Source organism: Neurospora crassa, linkage group I (genome assembly GCF_000182925.2).
Source record: "Neurospora crassa OR74A linkage group I, whole genome shotgun sequence".
Classification (NCBI taxonomy): domain Eukaryota; kingdom Fungi; phylum Ascomycota; class Sordariomycetes; order Sordariales; family Sordariaceae; genus Neurospora; species Neurospora crassa.
Window position 1 is genome coordinate 8574273 of NC_026501.1, and position 18762 is coordinate 8593034.

The 18762-nt window shown below is 51.5% G+C and overlaps 3 protein-coding genes and 1 non-coding gene across 5 annotated transcripts; 2 read left to right on the top strand and 2 right to left on the bottom strand.

The window, feature by feature from the left end:
* Positions 1-247: 247 nt before the first annotated feature.
* On the bottom strand, positions 248-2062 carry NCU16466 (nucleic acid-binding protein). The gene is made up of 3 exons (XM_011395128.1): positions 1889-2062; positions 1402-1785; positions 248-1339 (listed from the first exon to the last, which is right to left on the bottom strand). Coding segments are annotated over exons 1-3 (1035 nt in total). The 5' UTR covers positions 1891-2062; the 3' UTR covers positions 248-690.
* A 330-nt stretch (positions 2063-2392) lies between these two features.
* Positions 2393-3540, bottom strand: NCU02959 (hypothetical protein; the record flags this gene model as incomplete). The annotated part of the gene is made up of 2 exons (XM_011394747.1): positions 2393-3288; positions 3466-3540. The coding sequence occupies 2 exons, from the start codon at positions 3538-3540 to the stop codon at positions 2656-2658; spliced, it is 708 nt and encodes a 235-aa protein (XP_011393049.1). The 3' UTR covers positions 2393-2655.
* Positions 3541-4844: 1304 nt separating this feature from the next.
* On the top strand, positions 4845-4916 carry NCU15059. The gene has a single exon. It is a non-coding gene; the product is annotated as a tRNA-Gly (tRNA).
* An 8772-nt stretch (positions 4917-13688) lies between these two features.
* Positions 13689-17693, top strand: NCU02957. Of its 2 annotated transcripts, XM_011394746.1 has the most exons (4): positions 13689-13868; positions 13955-14694; positions 14762-15781; positions 15842-17693. In XM_011394746.1, exons 2-4 carry the CDS (start codon positions 14580-14582, stop codon positions 16165-16167), a joined length of 1461 nt encoding a protein of 486 aa, XP_011393048.1. In that variant the 5' UTR covers positions 13689-13868; positions 13955-14579; the 3' UTR covers positions 16168-17693. The 2 variants fall into 2 exon arrangements, with proteins under 2 accessions (XP_011393048.1, XP_011393047.1); XM_011394745.1 differs by having other exon boundaries at positions 13689-14694; positions 15842-17548.
* The last annotated feature ends 1069 nt before the right edge of the window (positions 17694-18762 follow it).

Here is an 18762-nt window from a genome sequence, read left to right on the forward strand (position 1 = left end):
CAGGCACTTGTTGCCTGGCCGCGGCTATTACTGGTAACCCCGCCAATGGAGTGTTGTCAACCACACCTCACATGGAGCCGAACCCCAGCCCGGCCCGTGGAGTACACCCCCGCCCCCGCCCCCGGATCCATCATCGATCCCTTCGTTCCTTCAAACGACAGCCGAGAACAATCGGACGACAGCGGAGTGCGGAAATCATACTCGCATGCCGACAGCACGGCAATGTACGCAAGTTGAAAGGGAAAATGAACAATCAAACGATGCGTTTCGAGCAGATCGTCACGTCACGCATACGGGATGCAGGACGCAAAGAAGGTACAGAAGACCACCCCTCTATTCGTACATATGTACAGCGATATAACCAACAAAAAATGGTAAACGAAAACAACTAGTCGCAGTAAGAAGAAAGAAGAGAAGATTTTTCGTAGTTGTACAGGTATCATTGCAAGCAAAAGGTCAGGATGATGTACGCAGAGTGATCGTACTGCAAAGGCGCCACAACACCAATCCCACAGTTTCCCAATCCCAATGTGCCCCAATTTTGGCAACATTTGTCAAGAAACACAACCGGCCTCTTTTCTTTTTTGAAAACCGAACTTGCCCAGTTTTGCCCTCCATTACATCCGTTTCCCATCCTCTTCACCCAGTCATGTCGTAACCATTACATGCCCTCGATTGCGGCTTGTTAGTTTAGAACTCGGTGGACTCGCCCTGGTCGCGGCGGTTGTAGTTGCGGTCGCCACCCTCGCGGTTGTAGCTGCGGTCGCCACCCTCGCGGTTGTAGCTGCGGTTGCCACCATCACGGTTGTAGTTGCGGTTGCCACCCTCACGGTTGTAGCTGCGGTTACCGCCGTCGCGGTTGTAGCTGCGCTGACCATCGCGCTGACCATCACGCTGCTGACGGGGGCGGTACTCGCGGCGTTCGCCGTTGTTCTCACGGGGCTGACGAGCAGCGGCGGGCTGAGCATAGTCAATCTTGATGGTCCTCTCGCCGAGCTGGGTACCCTGGAGCTTCTCCAAGGCGTTGACGGCAGCCTCAACGTCGACGAAGTCGGCGTGGGCGAAGCCACGGGGCCAGCCGGTAGCACGGTCAACGGCGACGCGGACGTCCTTGAGACCGTCAATGCCGACGAAGATGTTGTTCAGCTCGGCATCGGTGGTCTCGTAGGGGATGTTGCCAATGAAAAGGCAGGCAGAGGGCTCGCCGACGGCGCTGCCGCGGTTGACCTTCGCACGGCGGGGCTCAACGCTGATGCGGCGACCGTGCCAGAAAGAGCCGTCGACTTGGGAGCAGGCCTCCTCGAGGGCCTCACGGGTGGCGAAGGTGACAAAACCGTAACTGTGGACACAATCTGTTAGCGTAGTTCAATGTGGGATACGTAGAAAGGACTCCAAACTTACCCCTTGCTCAAGCCGCGGGGATCACGGGCAAGGAAAACGTCGGTGACATTGCCGAACTTCTCGAAAGCGCCCTTGAGGTGCTCCTCGGTAGCGTCGAAGACAATGTTGCGGACGAAAGCGGCGTGGCCCTCAGTGGTGTCCTTCTGAACAGCAGCCTCCTCGGTAGCAGCAGGGGCAGTCTCGGTCTCGGTCTGCTCGGGCTGAGTAGGCTCCTCGGTGTTAAGAACACGGGGAGACTGAGAGAAGAAGCGGATAGCCTGGATTCTGCTGGAGACAAGAGCAGTACGGGCAATGCTGGCGGAAAAGGACGCAGCAGGAGCCTGGGTAGAGATAGCCCTCGAAGCAGAGAGGGCGGATCTGAGAGCGGCACGACGGATGGACTGCCTGAATATGGAGATATCTGGTTAGTAACTGATGTGGGATGCCGGTCTACCTGTCCGTTCCTTGACTGTTACGCCAGGAAAGATATTAAGCAACTCGAACTTACATTTTGAAGTATGGGGATGAGGATGGATGGATGGATGGGCAAAAAAGGGTTGTTGAAAAGAGGTATCGGGAAGACAGGAAGCGTTTGCCTGGAAAAGAATAAAAGTCAGTCGACCTCAAGGTCCCGCTCCCGAGTCGGGGTTCTCAGAGTGGACTCTCCACTGCCTATGGTTGGAGTGCTCTCATCCGCCGCTATCAGAAAATTCAAGCAGGGTTGAGGCGGCACACTGAGCTGCATAACCGATTGGACTAGCCGCCTTGGGAAAGGTTGCTATTACGGATAAGCTTATCGGACGTGCCTGACTCTGTGCAGCACGCGTCAGTGAGTGCAGGCTGAACGGTGCAGTGTGTAAATCCCGTCGCTACCTCTAGAGGTCTAGTACTGACGGTTCTTTATCTATCGCTATCAGTTGTCCAACTTCAACTTCACCTGGCACTTTACAAAAACACATCTCAAACCCACAATCACGGCGACGGGTTGCGCATAGAAAATGACTTGAGATTTACGCTCGCCAACATATTTGGACTTGGTCTCATTTGAAGGTCTAAGGCTTTCTCTATCAATTCGCAGGACATCTCTTAGGGCTGGTTGGCCCCATATTCCCCAACGTTCTGGTCTGTCCCCACCAACCATACTACGTCAGGTTCATGATCCAAACCGACCGGATCACTACCGGTACTTGAGCGTGCTATGCGCCATGGTCCAACTCGCCATCAGCGGTCTCCAAGGGATGTTGAGCGTCGAGCGACATCACACCACCCCCATATCTACTCCCCGTTTTGGAACACAGCGCGCAGGTCCTCCCTGCCGCTGACGCTGCCAAGGGTTGGCCTCCTCGACTTCCGCAAATGCTGATGGCGATGAGATCTAGAGGCTGAACTGGGCCCTAGCGTCCTGGGACCCGAGTCGAGTTGATGGATTCGATTTGACGCAGTTTTGTTGGACTCTGCGTTTCTGGGATCCGTAGTCAGATTTTGGTAAGTTCCTGACTGAATGATGCTGGGACCTCGATCCAGATTGACTGGATGGGATCTGAGGGGGTCGAATTCGAGGGATATGCCATGTCGCGAGGCTACCGGCTCCGGTTCCGTGATGATGATTTTGATGTTGTTCCCATTCCTACGATTGTCACTTCGGCCCGTCCCAGGCTTTCGTTCTTTCCGTTCCTCGGACGCTTCCTGCTCACTGGTGTGGGCCAACAATCTCTCTTCGTCCGCCGCGTTTGTGGGTAAGACGGTGGATGAAGAGGTCCAGAATGGGCGGTTCCGATTCTTGCGGAAGTAATTTGCCGGCGCGAAACGCATGTTGGGAGATGTGCTTTCAACTGATGGCAAGTAGGTGTTGATGGTGTAGCTTGACGGACTGGGTTGTCCATCCTCCCTGTTCTCAAGATCGTAATACTGACGAGATTGACTTTTTCTGCTATATATAATATAACAAACAGCCAACAGGAAGATTATCGATCCGGATATCGAAACGACAAGCGCAGGTCGGAGAGGTCCCCGATGCTGGACGGAGTAGATAATTGAGAACACAATGAGCGAGGTCATTAAGGAGACCAGGAAGATTAAGAGTACCACCTCGATGGTCGAGAAGGGGCGAGGGCCACCGATTTTGCGATATCCCTTTGCCGGGTATGAGATTCCGACCATGGTGGGAAGGCATAGCAGAAACTGTGTTCATCTGGGGAAGGAGCATCGACTGGCGGGAAGTGGTCATTTTTCATGAGTGCTTGGAGTTGGGGGGTGTTATAGACCCAACATGGACATGCTCACCAGGCCTCAACAACTCGTGAGACTGTAAGACAGTGCCCATGAAGGTGGCATGAGGATTTTACCTTCGGGTCAAGCGCGAGTGTGCTGCAGAGTGATCATTCACCTTTTCCACCGGATGAGAAGAGCAAATGACAACAATGACGCAGAGCAACCACATGGGCTATGTTGGTGCCATAGGGCTGGGTGGCTCTTTGTCATGGGACCAATAGGAGATATTGCACGTGCCGCAGTACTAACTACGCCCATGGTTTGCGGTACACTCGCCAGTGTAAGCGCGATCTTTTATACCTCAGTCTCATAGCTCGTACCAACAACCGTCAAGTAAAGGTCGTGCGAATGGAGCGCCATGCTGACCGGTTGCGTGCTCTTTCAAAAGCAGATGGTTAGACCCCGTCGTCCATACTACGAGCACTCACCACCACCTATTTGATGGTTTGTAGTTCCCACACATATCCGAGAAAGACTCTAATAACGGACATTACCCACATCGGGATTCCGCTTACTCACTCCGAAAGGCAACCTCAAAGCTACAGTACTGCCAACCGCACACCATGACCGTTGCGACCGTTTTATGTGCCTCTTTGGGCTGTGTATGACTATACCGTCTTTAGTAGTGGGATATGCCCGATGGGTTGACAAACACCTATTCCTGATACGTCGTGATCCGGCTTCAACCCGCATCGAGTTGGCAGTTGACTCCGCAGACCACGCCATGTTACTCAGGGTGTATATAAGCCTCTGGCTTATCTTACCATCCACCGAAAGTCACTCAAGCACAGACTACGCATTGCCATCGAACGATCATCACAAATTTGCTGATAAAAGCTTAACAGGAGGCCTTCCCCCTAACTATAGGACTCGGTAGTAAGCACCGAACCAGGCCTTCTCCGACTACACTCACTCCCAATCTTTGAGCCCCCAACAGGCATTTTATACAAGTAGATTCCATTTCATTAAAAGATACCTCCAGGGGCCAACCCTAACCCTAAGTATTCTCCTTCCATTTCGATCTCTTTACATGTGTAGAGTGAGTGCCAAGACAGCCCGTCGGCTCCGAAGGCTCCACAGTTGTTGGGCCGCGACTGCCCAGCTAGAGCTGAGCTGTTGCGGACACGTTGCGGTGTATGATATAGGAGGATCACGATAGTTGTAGTTTCAACAAGCAAACAAAACCATCAAGGGCGCCAATGGTCTAGTGGTTAGGATTCAACCCTTCCAAGGTTGAGGGGGGGGTTCGATTCCCTCTTGGCGCAACTTTTATTCTACTTTTTGCTCTTGTTGTCTGGACTGGCGATGGCTTCCTTTATGATCTGGTGTGATAATCTTCGTTTCCCTTCTTTTTGTTTCTTTGTATGCTAGTTTCAGGGATTTAAGGAATGTCCTTCCAGGGAAGAAAGTTGATGCTGGGAACATATCGACAACGAGTGTCTTCGAATTCGACTTCACCCGCGCTGTATGCACTCAACCCCATTCCGTTATCAGCTTCGACACTTTGGAATCGACCACCGAAGACCGAACGCGGGATCAATGATGTTAAATCGGGGAAGTGTGTTTTCTCCTGAACCCCAATCCCCTAGCTGCATTACCAAGACCACAAGAAGAGGGCAAAACTACGTTCATCTACCTCCTTGTGAGACGGATGTGCAAACATGGAAAACCAAGTTTGACATCTAGCTTCTCTTGAGGCAAGGACATGCTTCTATAAATCAGTTCTTCTCGAAGTTTGCGTCCCGAATTTAGAATGAACTCTTTTAGGAGCTTTGGAGACCCTAGGGGAGGGCAGCCCCATCCCAGTCGTCAACTTACTTTTCCATCAACTGTCTCAAAGTCAGAACCCGCAATGCCAGGTGAGTCACCTGCACTTAGCTGGACACGTTTTTTTTTTTTTTTTGTGTCTTCCATGCTATCTGTATGTTTTGTCTCGCTGCTGTACAGGAAGATCAACGAAACCCTCCTGGCCAGGCGCTATGCATGTCTATTTGTCCACTGGACATGATGTACAGTCACGCGAAGAGACACGAGGTCATCAGCCGGGTTGTTCCATGAAGTTAAGTGGTTCAGTGCATTGTGGGTGTCTTCCTCCTCCATTGGTATCCAGCCGCTTCTTCTTCCCTCCCGAATTCTACCTTTTAGGTCGAGTACTGAACAACACCATGCCCTCAACGTATGTTCTCTCCCTTTCCTTCCTTTCCTTTTCCTCTAGACTCACAAGATCTTACGTCCGAGAGCAACGGCACGAGATACAGAACCTGAGAGAACGAAAGTTGACCTAGAGGTAGCAATGTCGGAGTGAACGTCAAAATATCGTGCCCGAACGGGCCAGAAAATAACCCTGTGCTAAGTGAGGGTGCCCAGCTTGGTCCAACGAGAGTACCTGCCCCTGGGTAACGGCAACAGAAACAACAACACCAACCACAGCCGACACAAGACAGAACACACCCCTGTGTACCGTGGCCATGGTAAACAGGAAGGTCAAGGAGTCAATGTCACAGGGTTACGACGTCACGACTTCACTGCGTCTATGTCATCACGGGTGACTCGGCACGTGCGGTTACCCGGTCGTGTTGTGGTTTATGTGATTCAGTTACCTACTTGTACCTACGGCACTGTATAGAATCACTCTGCTTCAGCTAGTTTGGAATCTTCATGTTCTTTATTTGCCTCATCCCCTACCCAAGGTTGATAAAAGGTGATAGCAAGCAGTGTTAACAGGCCATCACGGTGATTTCGGGAGCAAAAAGCGTAGCGTAGAAAGGGAGGCAAAAATCCAATGCCGACACTCAACCAGCCTCTGTTCATGTTGAGAAACATTACCGCCGAACATCTATACTTGCCCGCCATTCGTGTATGGTAACCCAAGATCGTACATGATGATCCAGAATCGGTCTTGCCAGTTCACCATCTCTCGTACTCCTTCTGCTTCCCTCTTTTCCCCCCTTCATGTTGCTGATACTGCTTCTGCAATATCCCGACGGATGAAATGAGGAGTGGGACCTGAAAAGTCATAGTAACCGCCGAGCTGCAGTATTCACCAATGTCTGCCCCTGGTGTACAGTTACAGCTGGAGCGGGAGAAGTCACAACTACCGCCCTACTATCAAATACAACAACACCGCCACAGCACAAAAAGCCCAGCAGCTAGGATGCCCCAAGCAGTAGAAGAGAAAGAAAGGTACAGAGGTACAAAGGCACGAAAATAAGAGGGAAAGAGGGGAAGCGAAAAAAAAAAGAAAAAAGAAATGGTGGGCGATGTGAGGTAGGACATCATTAGCAACCCACACGTGGCGAAAGAGTAGCACTACTTTTGTCTCCATGTCCTCCCTGTCCTCCCATCCTCAATCCATTGCCCAATGCATTTGTGTTCCAGATGGATACTACACCTGTATGCGGTTACACCTTGGTTCTCACATTGCACAAGTGGCTTGGGGCTTGGGAGAGGTAACCTGAGTTGAGACCGAGAGGTCCAGCGGTTACGGCTATGGCATACTGGACGTGGAAAGTTCCGTCTCCGTGGGTGATCCTTGGTGTGGAAGTCAACTTGGCGCTTAGGAGAGGTAGTTACCTTTAGGTAGTATACCTCTAGCAATGTACGTACGAAAAGAGGAATAAAAATAGCAAGTGTCCTGCTCCCTTCTGGTTAACTTTACTTCACTCTTCGTCTCAACTGTTTTTCACTTATCGCGCCCATATTGAGACTTGGAAACTCTCGGCTCAACAACCTCTAGGTACCAGCACATACTTTTAGATAGGTACCGGGAATCTCGATGTTTCCCACCTTCACCAAGGATCAGAGGCGTCGCTGTACACATACTGGAACGCAACCTGGTTGCGTCGGCGCCAGGCGGGCAAGCACGCAACAGTAGTACAATCCGCGTTACACTGCACTGTTACTGCTGCTGCAACAATAAGACTCGGGCGAAAACCACATGCGTGCTACACACACATACATAGATATAGCCGTCGTACTACCTACATTGTGGCATTTCTGTTCCAGTTATCTCGGTCGTTATGCGGTGGGCCCGTGGAGAATATTAGGTAGGTACCTCTACTCTAGAATGGGAGTGATGTACATGCAATACATTTCGTGGGGTAAGAATAGGTAGGTAGTTAGGGACCCTAAAATAGGAGACTGACAAGAGATGTTTTGGATGTGAGTACGTGGTGAGATGGGATTATGTTGGGCAGGGCGTAGGTAGGAATCAGGAGTAGGAAAACTGACCTGGGATATCCTGAGCTCGCAAGCTCTTGGACTTTAGCATCATCTTGGATCCCAAGTCTAGCAGATGACTGCAATTATGTTGCTGACCACTTGAATCTTGGCGCAAGGACTGGCCGTTCAGTGGAATTTCTCCTCTCAGCTATCCCTGGGGGAAAGAAGAGAATGCCAAACACTTTGACGAGGACACTCCAACTTGATAGCAAACGCTTAGTTCCTTCTCTTTCGATATTATATTCTGTCATGCCCCATAATGCCACGATTGCATGAAAGAACATCCACCCTATATAGACCCAACCCAGGGGATAGGCTGATCTTCGAATCGTTCATAGGTATAGACAAGCAATTGAAAGCTTGACTCTAGGTACTCATATACCCTATCAACCAATCGGGAAGCCGTACACCCCTTTCACTAGACTTGAAGCTGGAAGTCCTGCTATTCGACATATTGGATCGAATCCATCGCCAAGGCTACCTATGGTATGTTCCTTCGGAAGAGCGAAAACTAGAATAAATAAATCAATGAACGAGTGAGACGAACCGGAGGCTGGAAGCTGGCATTAGAATCCTTGGCCCTCTCCCATGGAACTCTTCTTTTCTTTTCCCTTTGGGACATATGTACACATGTATTTGCTATGATATCACATCGGCCGTTTTTTTATTTTATTTTCCTTAAGCGTTTCGAACCCAGGAGAGTTTTCTACTCTGACTGTACCTCGCTACATTAATGCTGTTGTATCGTAGCATAGTAGAAGGACGAGCGAGATACACGGGTAGAGGTATGTAGGTAGATGATGCAGTCAGTTGACCTCGCTCGCAAATCACTTTCTTGCGAACCGCATGATAGCTTTATGCCGGTGTGAGACAATGTTGAGCGTTTCTGTCTCTAACCCGTACCTAATGGGTATGAGCAAATGGTTAACGGAAGACATTGGGATAAAGATACTTCTTCCTTAACTGCAAGATCTCGACTGTGGTTAGGCTTATCGAAGGATGCCAATTTACTATTAACAGCGGAACGGCACTCAGTATCGGTACCCGTACGCTAGATCGTCGTCTTGGGTTGGTGGACTAAACGATGGCGCTTGTGAGGGTACTTCCAAGGTGGCCCCCAGGGCCCCAGGTCCTGAGGCTTGAGAAAAGAAAAACGAAATACCCATTTTTTTTTTCTTCTTCTCTTTTTTTAAACTTTCCTCTCGCTCGCTTTCTCCCCTCTCCACTCGGGGGTGCCGCGCCGCCTGCAAAAGGCTCATTCCCGTCGGAATCCGGACGGATGAGCTCGCTGCAGCTTCGCCGACTCGGGGGCATATCGTTTCCCTGGGCCGCATTAGGCAGGTCCCAAAAACTCTAGGCTCGTGGGGCGGCGGGCTAAACTGTTTAGTGTGAGTGTGCGTCTTTTTCCTTTGACTTAACGATTACCGTCATCGAGATGAGCCATGTAGGCACCACTAGACCACCGTTCTTTTCGTCATTGTATCTTTATGGTTTTTTGTCTGCAGTTTCCCCATGTTCTCTCTTTGGGTATTTGACCATCGACATTCCAGGAACTGGGGAATGCGCTGTCCTGCTTGCTTGGTATTAGTTGACAGCGATACAAGGCCCCTATTGGAATGTCGGGAAGAGGTTGCGTTCTCCCGTACTCCGGTTTTTGAGACAAGTTTCAGAGGACTACATGAGGCTTGTGGTTCGCAGCTACTCTGGGCGTGTAGAGGCAGGTAGAAAACTGGGGGCTGTGAGCGAAATGTGTAGCTGTCGCCAAATCAAAAAGTTTTTGGAATTTGGGCACCAATATTCTCTCCTATCATGGCACCTTGGCAGGGCCAGCAAGTTGTATGGGCGTCCATCCGAACCCACAACCTACAAGCTTCACAAGGCCTAGGCCGTCAGAGACCCCGGAAATAACCTCAATTGTCCGTGAGTCTTCTGCGGTTCCCAGTGATTAAAATGTATGTCAAGGAGCTTTTGGGTGAGTGGTGACCTTTTGTTGGCCGTCTCTGGTCTTTAGTCTTTTGGAACAGGTTTGTGTGACTCCACCCGACTAGCAGAATCTTATCCCAGATCCAATTCCCATTGCCGTGATCCGTCAGAGCCGCGGCCATCAAAGACAGATACGAGAAACAAAAGGGTCGCGAACACGCAGATCCCGTCGAAAATGCGGTTGTTGGAAGTGGGGGGATTCGTTGACCCACATTTTCTGGGAGCCGCTAGAGTTGTGGACTATGTAGTGTACACAGTCTCGACGAGTAGCAGTCTCTTATCACAGGCCCATGGAGGTTCGAGCGCCCGGGAATAATCCAAGGGAGTCTGATTCCGTGAACGCAGGGGACGTTAGACAAGGGGAAACGGCCCTGATGAACTGGGGCTCTGTTGCCAGGAAAAGCGCTGGTGGGGGATATTCTGGAGAGAGTGGGTGATGGTTGTACTGTGGTGGGCCATACTGCACAGTAGACCGCGGGGGAAGAAGCTCTGCCAATGTATTTGTATTTGCTAGTGCTAGCAGCTAATTGGAATTCGACCGAGCGAGATTGTTAGTTGATTGGATGAAGATTCCGGTCTTTCCCCGATGGATTGGGAAAACTGCGATCAATGGATGTCTAATTGTCATGAAGACATTGATGCCCGGAATGGAGGCGCCAAGACTGTCGATGGGCTTGAAATGTGATACTCGCAACATTGGAGCTGTTGCTGCGAGCAGAAAGCTGCATGTGCTAAGAAACAAAAATCTCCCCATGGCTTCGTTGTCAGGACAGCGGTCGGAGAGACAAAAACGTGGGGTTGCGATCTCATTGCAGCGTTGGATCGTCCTTGACTGACAATGGGAATTGGGTGGGGGGTTTGACTTGCAACAACAATGAATGGAAGACGGCAAGGTCTGATTTGGTGAGAGTGAGAACACAAAGCAAGGGGAACTTTGAGAAGAGAAATGTGAGCTGTATCTTGGTGGCCGGACTCGATGGTTACGACATATGCCAGGTGGGATTAATCTGTCTCGCAAAAAAGTGTTGGCTGGCTGACACGTGTTGTTGAGGTGGCCCAGATGTGATCACTGTGATGTACCTGCGCCTGCAGCAAGAGGCGGGTCGGGGCCGGAGCTGTCAACGTCCATTGCTTGAGCGCACGTGTGCATTGCTCGACGTATAGCGGGCGGTGAAGACAAGTTTTGAGGTTTGTTTCTCATGCTATACACTACACTACGCTGTACGTGCCAACTGTCAACCTACAAGTTGTTGACTTTTTACAGTTTCAGCGCTTCTCTTTGTGTATTGCAAGTAATGGTCACTTTGTAGTGTAGGTAACGGTACCTATGGTAGGGTTAAGAACTTAAGATAGGTTACTAGGTACCTAGTGTATGCATGGAGAATGCACCTGCAGGGCTTCACAGTTTAGGTTGCCAAGTCGACCTGAGTTCCGTACAGTAACAGAACAGGACTGCGGGGGCCGAAAGCTGTGATTGCCGCGCTTGTTTCTCGACCACATCACCGTCTACCACTGAGGATTCGGGTTTGGTGTGATGAACTTTGAAGTCAATGACACTCGTGCTTGTTGTCCCATCTCAAATCGAATATGGCAAAGTGAAATCTAGCCCTCTAGAGACCTGACGATTAACGAGAAATCGACGAGAAAACGACGAGAAAGCCACGTGAAAGATTTGACTGCTACCCTCCAAGTAGCGTGCCAAGTGCACACCCATCCCCCCAACACCCATGCCCTAAAGTGGCACCTCTTAAGGAGATCAGCAGATCAGTCACATCAATGCCGCCCTATTGCAACCCCCAAGCCATGTGTTTCACGCGCTACCGTGTGTATCGCACCTAGCCTATCTCGAGTTATATGGGTGAGCCGCAATGTTGGCGGCTGTTTGGTAGCGATGGCACATTTGGGCCCCCTTGGGCAGATTCTGTATCTGTTTGCGTGTGATTCCAGAGCACAGACGGGGCCGGAAATGAGGAATCCAGTTCCTCGCTGCGTGGTCTGTGTCTCGCCCGCTCTCTCCAGTCCCGTCTGTTCCCGTTGCGGTGCTGGTGTCGCTTTTGAGCGCACGCCCCGCGAACTCCTCCTTTGGCGCAGTGGTTCCTTTGAGTAATGAACCTCGCTCCTATGATGGAGTAACCATTTTCTTTGATGGCTCCTCACCCTTGCTCCTCTTTTTCCACCTGCAGGCGCCGACTCAACATCGGGCTGGATGACGCGATGCCAATGGGCGGGGTCATCCTGTAGCCTTACCCTGGGTTAAAGACTGTTGAACCAGCCATCTATCTGAAGGTTGTCAACTTGAAGGGCCACTCAATGAAGGACAAAGGCAGCTTGCTGATTTGGGGGCTCAAATAAAAAGTCCTAACCACTTCCACTTTGGCCGCATTCCCATTTCCCAAGGGACCACCAGTACATAGTACACTAGGTGCATTGTGTACAGTGCTGGGCCCGGCTGTCACGCCCAAAACACCTGACCCGTGGCTCGGCACGTGTATCTAGCTACCGCGGGGCTAGCAGACCAGGGTGGAACCAGCAAGCCTTATCGGCAGTGTTTCGGTCGCATTTGCCCTCAAATCCCCTCCAAATCGTCTCCAAATGGACCACCACAGCTCCTGCCAATTCCGGAACGCAGTTAGCGGATCCCGTTGAAGATACACACACTACTTCAAGTTTTGCGGTACTCAGGGACAAGCCAAGCAAATCACGGCTCCTCAGTGCGCCGTAGCTAAGTAGCCCAGGTACCCAGAACTTGAGACGGACATGACGGACATTGGACAAAGTGGGACAATTGGCGATGGTTGTGGTTGGGTTGGGAATACCAAATAACAACCTACAAGAACGGCCGCTTTTTCACCGTGATTTCAGCCATTGTCCTTCCCGTTGGTGCAGTGGTGTGGTACTCTACTAGTAGAGAGCTACCTAGGTCCAGGGAGGCCAGGGACGCCCGCGCAAGAGGAATCGCGGAGATGGATAGCACCGGACCACCCATTGTGGAAGTGTGAGGTTGGGTACCTACAGATGCTGCCAATGTAGCAAGGTATGTACAGAGGTACTGCTCTTCCCTTGTACTAGCCTCACCGTGTCCTCTCGTCTGAATCGAACACAGGAATTCCCGTTCGCGTCGTGCGGGGAGCGAGCCGTTACCCAGGCCAAGAGATACCTATGTACCCGACCCCTACTGCGACTCGCGAGAGGAATGAGTGCCCAGTTGATTTTTAGGCCATGTTTCATGCAAAACCGTGGATGGCAGAGATCCAGAGGCAAGGAGAGCGCGCAAAAATGCATCATCACCGTATGTACCACGTTGCTGTCGAGTTCACTGCAGTTCCCGCATCTACGTCTACCCGACACTACGTGCGCATCCAATTCCAAGGTACGGTACCGACCGTTCCTGCCATGCTCCGACGGTTCAGTTGGTCTGTCATCATGATGTCGCCCCCATGATAGTATCGCACTGGGTTGATGCTGCTATATCACTGCTACTACTGTTGCCGCTCGCTTCACCTCACCTCATCCAGACGGGAGGAGGCATGATTGAAGAGAGATGGATGGGACGGCTTTAGCATTAGTACCTACCTACCTACCTACCTGTAGCTGGAGATGTGCACCGAGTACCTGTACCGACGGGTAGGCACTTGTACCTCTACATCATCTGGAGCCCATCGACCTATGCGAGCTAGTTAGGTATGGCACATCGAGACACATGGGCTGGCTGCATCCATCCCACCAGCCAATCCCATGGGCCGACCACCATGTCCCTTCCGTGATGTCGAGCCATGTCCCTCCCCCCTTCCAGCGGGCCCCTCCTCTATCGTTGGCACGGCCCCCCCCCAGCGCAGTTCGTGCTAACCTGCCCTGCCATTCTATGAAAAACGTGCTCTCCCGTCTCCGGCTGCCCTGGCGCTCTGCCCGCTGTCCGCCTGCCTGCCTGCCTGCCCGTCTTTGCGTCTGCCGGCTCACCTTGGCTTCAGGCTTCTCGCTGCTTTCCATTCCTCTCCCGCCCCTGTAGAGGAAGTGTAGGTCTCCCACCCAATCCATCCATCCACCTCATCGCATCCCGTTCAGCCTTCAGCCAGACCTGACCAGCTCGATCCCCGTCCAGACCTCTCCCGCTTCTCCGCCTCCGCCTTGACTTCTTCCTACAACACAACCTCAACCTGAAGTGTGTCGCATGGCCAATGTCTCGACCGCCTTCGACTCTTCACCTGGAATAATCCGTACCACTCTCGCTTAGCTTTCGTCAAGTCTGCTCTGTGCACCCTTCCGCGACCGCGCGAGAGACACCACACACAGAGACGAAAAACAGACAAGAGACGGACCGCCGCAACCATCCATTGGCTACGTACCCGGTCCTCTCTTTTCCGAGTCCGCCATCCGCCGCCGACTCGCACGTTCGCGACTTGCACTTTGCGAGTCCCAAACTCGATCCCGCCCGAGGCGTCAGTTGCCATCCGAGTTCTTCATCTCACCTTGTCGCGAGACCTACCTTACCTATAATCATCCAAGGTACCTGTATACCTTTTGACCGAAAGTGTCGATTACTGCTTTCATCCATACCTAGGGTACTGCTCTGTATATCCTACCACCCCAATCTGGAACCTCGATCTCGAACCAAGAAGGACTTCTGCCATCTTCCTTTTTCGGGCGAGTGTGTGGCTACTGAACTGGACCCCCCTACGACCCTTATTGGTCGGCCCAGGCAGAAGAAGAAACGAACTCGGTGTATCATGGCTCAACGAACAAGCTCGCAGAAGCTACCTCTCGGTCTTGCGGGCGTGCTCAATGCACCCGAAGACAATCGAGACTCGGCTTATTACTCTGCGACGGATGCCTCAAGCAAGCGTCAGTCTCCGCTCCGTCGCGCCGCCCTACAAGTCTCCTCTTGATCGATAAGCTAACTTGTGCCTAGACACGTCGGCAGCATCAGGCGTCGGTGTCTTCACTCCCAACGGCTCCAACTTCCAGCCTTCTCCGATCGACAAGACGTCCCCGTCCCCCACGAACACATCGAACCTTCAGCCCCCGCAATCGCATCTTTCGTCGGTAAGCAGCAACATGAGCGTTGCCTCCATGGTTTCCCCCACAACACCGGGTAGCGCAGACCCCAAACGCTTCGACCGGCCTCAGTCCTACGAATCAGGGCCCAATGGCGCCCCCTTGCCACTCAATAGTGACTTGGAGGCCATGTCTAGGAGAGGAAGTTGGGACAGCAGACATTCCCTAAATCAGGGATTTAACGACATGCGGCTCGGAAACTCGCCATATGCGAGCCAGAACCAGTCGACAACATCAATTCATCAGACTCTACAGCAGCAGCGTAATCCGCGGTCGGACATGAACGCTCTTACCAATCACCGCATCTCCAATGGCTACCAGCCAAGCGCTGAGCGGAATCCAGATGGGCAAAGCAGGACGAGGGTGGCGCCCACCATTACTGGGCCGGCAACGAGTCAGATTGCTCGGGCTGCTGAGCCTACTAAGGGCCAGGCGTGGGCTTTCCCAGAGGAGGAGATACAGCGCGTCACTTCCTCCAGTCAGTCTCTGATCGACTCTAGGAGGAGCAGCATTGCCGAGTCGCTGGCGAGCAGCCACTTCACCATGGACAGTAGGCTGCCATCAGGACAAAGACGTCTTGATGACAACTACCCCCATAGGCTCTCTAGTGTATCTGCGGATTTTGCGAATCCAACCGTGCACCACCACCATCACCACAGCCTTCAACACAGAGCAATTAGTGATCTGCAAAACGAGGAGGGCGGCTCGCATGCTGGCTCTCAGCCGTACAGCAGGACACCCGAGTTGCGTGTTAGTCACAAGCTGGCGGAGCGCAAGCGGCGCACCGAGATGAAGGAGCTATTCGAACAATTGAGGGATTTGATGCCTCAGGAGCGCGGCTCCAAGGCATCAAAGTGGGAAATTCTCACAAAAGGTTCGTGCCGCTACCCGCTTTTATTCTCGTCATGATTTCAGCGAACTGACCAGGTCACAGCCATCTCCGAACATCAACGCATGAGCAACCACATACAGGTGTTGACGTCGACGCTCCATAACAAAGATCGCGAGATTGAACATTTGAGACACGAGCTCCAGCGAGCCCAGATGGAGGCCAATAGCTTGAGACGGTCACAACCCGCTCCTATGGGCGAAACCTACGGTTTTGAGAACAGGAGGTCCCAACAGGAATTGCCACCACTGCGTACTACCCTTCAAGCTGCCGCAGCTGCCCCAGCACCAGGAATTGACGCCATGACCGGAGTCCAGTATGAGGCACCTCGAGTGAACGGTTTCCGCCCTCCCGAGCCGAACAGATTCTAGGAGTTTGTTCTAACCAAGACATCGATGAGCCGAGCTTCATTACACTCTTCAATGCACTCTTGCACGCGTTCGCTGCGTCACTTGAGAAGAAGAAGTTCAGTGTAACAGGCTTCCTCTGATGTACAGTTACGGCACTGGCCGTCTTTGTGAGCCCCACTCACGGATGGCACATATGTTCCTTCTGAGGAACCTTGCGACATGTCTTGATTATTGTTGCCTCAGGGAGGAGAAGTTGGAGTTGCGGCAATTGCTCCAGGCGTGCAATTTTACTTGCGCCCAGCTTTACTCCGTTATTCCGCTAGGGCTTGATCAAACAAAAGAAGGCATAGCTATTATCGACAGCGAAGGTATGTCTTTCATGACATCTTGCCTCTATATTTCGATTCTCGTCATCCGGTTCTCCAAAAATTAATCTTCGTTGTATGTTTCACTGGGCCATGGGATTCAGCGAGCAAAGCGGTCGGGATATGGGTGGCTTGTTTTGCGGTTTCGATGGGAACTTCCTGATTCAAAGCCAGGTTGAGTATACCCATGGCTTTTTTTGGTGTGCATCCTTTCAGAAGGGGATGCTCTTCCTTCAGGAAACCCGCTTCTTACTTTCTCTTTTTCCATTAGCTGTGCACCCAGGAAGGTTTCGGCGTTTCATGAACTCAATGGGGATCCTGTAACAGGTGGAAATTGGTGTACGAATGCGGAGCTTCTGTCTTTTTCGCCGTTCTACTCTTGACGGTTGGCATGGTTGTCGTTGTGTGATCTTGAACAGTAACGATCTGCTGAAAGGTACAAGCGCGGTCAGGCCAAGAAAGAAAGAGGGGGGAAAGGAAATGAATTACGGAGCTATGGCTATGGCTGTGAAGTGTGCTGAGGATAGTGAATAGACAGGGGAAAGAAAGGCCGCGCGCGGAAACCAACCTGGGTCCGGGAATTATATAATCGTGGACTGGAAATGGCAGAGAAGAGACACTACCGAGAGAGTGAGAAAGAGAGAGGTCCATCGTCTCAGGGGAATTTGTAGTGGAGAGTTCAACGACGAATGCGTTCTAAGGCGCTGAAAGCTACTTAGTCAATGGGGATTTGGACTTGTCATGTCACAAACCTTCACTACCTTCCCGTCACGGTAGCAAACAGAAGCAAAAGGTTACCATGGCGATACAATTTCGTTGCGCACTTTGGTTCCCTCCCTGTTCTTGCCAATACCAAGGATCGTCAAGCATGGAAGGGATCGTTACATAATCGACAGCCCCGGGCCCCTGGTTCTAGACCTCGACACTTTAGCTAGCCAAGAGCAAAATGTATGTTTGCTCTTTTCAGCTTGCTGAATCGAAAATACTGTCAACATTCAAGTTGTCCGGCATTATACTGCTACAGCGCTTTGTACACAAGCCGTAATCTCTCTTTCGATCTTTTGAACCATCAGCCAGCCCAGCCGGCCAAGCCTGTGGGTATTTTAAGTCATATGTTAAACGACCTCAAAAGGGCATCTGATCCTCAAACACGAGGAACAAGTAGTGTAAACGACTACAACCAACATTCAACCCACAAAAACGCACGTGGCAAACATGGTTGTCGTTTTTCTTGATTTGGCTTTCGATCAATAACATGGAAGCCTGCTAAGGTTATTAGCTGGGCACAATCAGGAACATCAGCACATGGCATGGTCCATCGGGAACCGGATGCAGGGTGGGTGACGGTTTGCGACGTGAGAGTCAGTCGGGAACCTGTAATAGGTCGGATCATGAATTAATTGTCGGACTTCTTCTCCGGGGGATGCGATGAAATGCAACTCGGTGTTGCTGATTCGTCTGGTTGGACGACATGACTTCGGATGCAGGGAGGAAGGATATGGGGGTGTGAACAGGCTGAACGGGACAACGAATAAATCAACTACGATGATGATGATGTAGTGTATTGAGTAGCGCAAGAGGTTAGACTAGACTGTGCACTCAAGTCTGGAGCGAGGTCTTGGAAATAGGGCAACGAACGAAGGGACCATGGCTGGGCTGGGCTCGGCTGCACGTGACACGGATGATGATCGTGGTGGGATGAGATGGATACTGACACTTACATAGTTAAGTATAGTCCCCGAAATTTCGTCGCGGCGAACTCGGAGGGTCTCATCATTATCAGTGCTGCCGTGTTGTCGAAACTTGTGAAAGTATATGTTCTTGAAGCGACGAACGCCTCAGAAGTACGCACACCCGCTATTCAGGACTGAACTTATACTCGATCTTATAATTCCTGTCGGGTGTTCAAAAATCAGGTATATTCTTGGCTCCTTCAAAAGAAAGCAGCTCGATATGAAGAAACCGTAGCACTGCCACAATGAAGACGGGACGAATGGAGTTTCTACTGGAGTCGCGGAAAGTGAAGTCTTTTCGGCACTTGCAAGCTCTCTTCCGTTTCGGAGATTTTTGTACAATGGGATGCATGGCGCAGGGTTCTAGGTAGGAAGATGTGCACCCATTCACAAGGCATACAAATGCACAGTGTACTTGCTTCGATAAGCGCACAGTTCAATGCAGGGGCCGACTGAGAGTGCGTCGTGGCAGTCCCACCCACGCTGACATGGCGAGCCGGAAAATCAAGGTCGCCGCG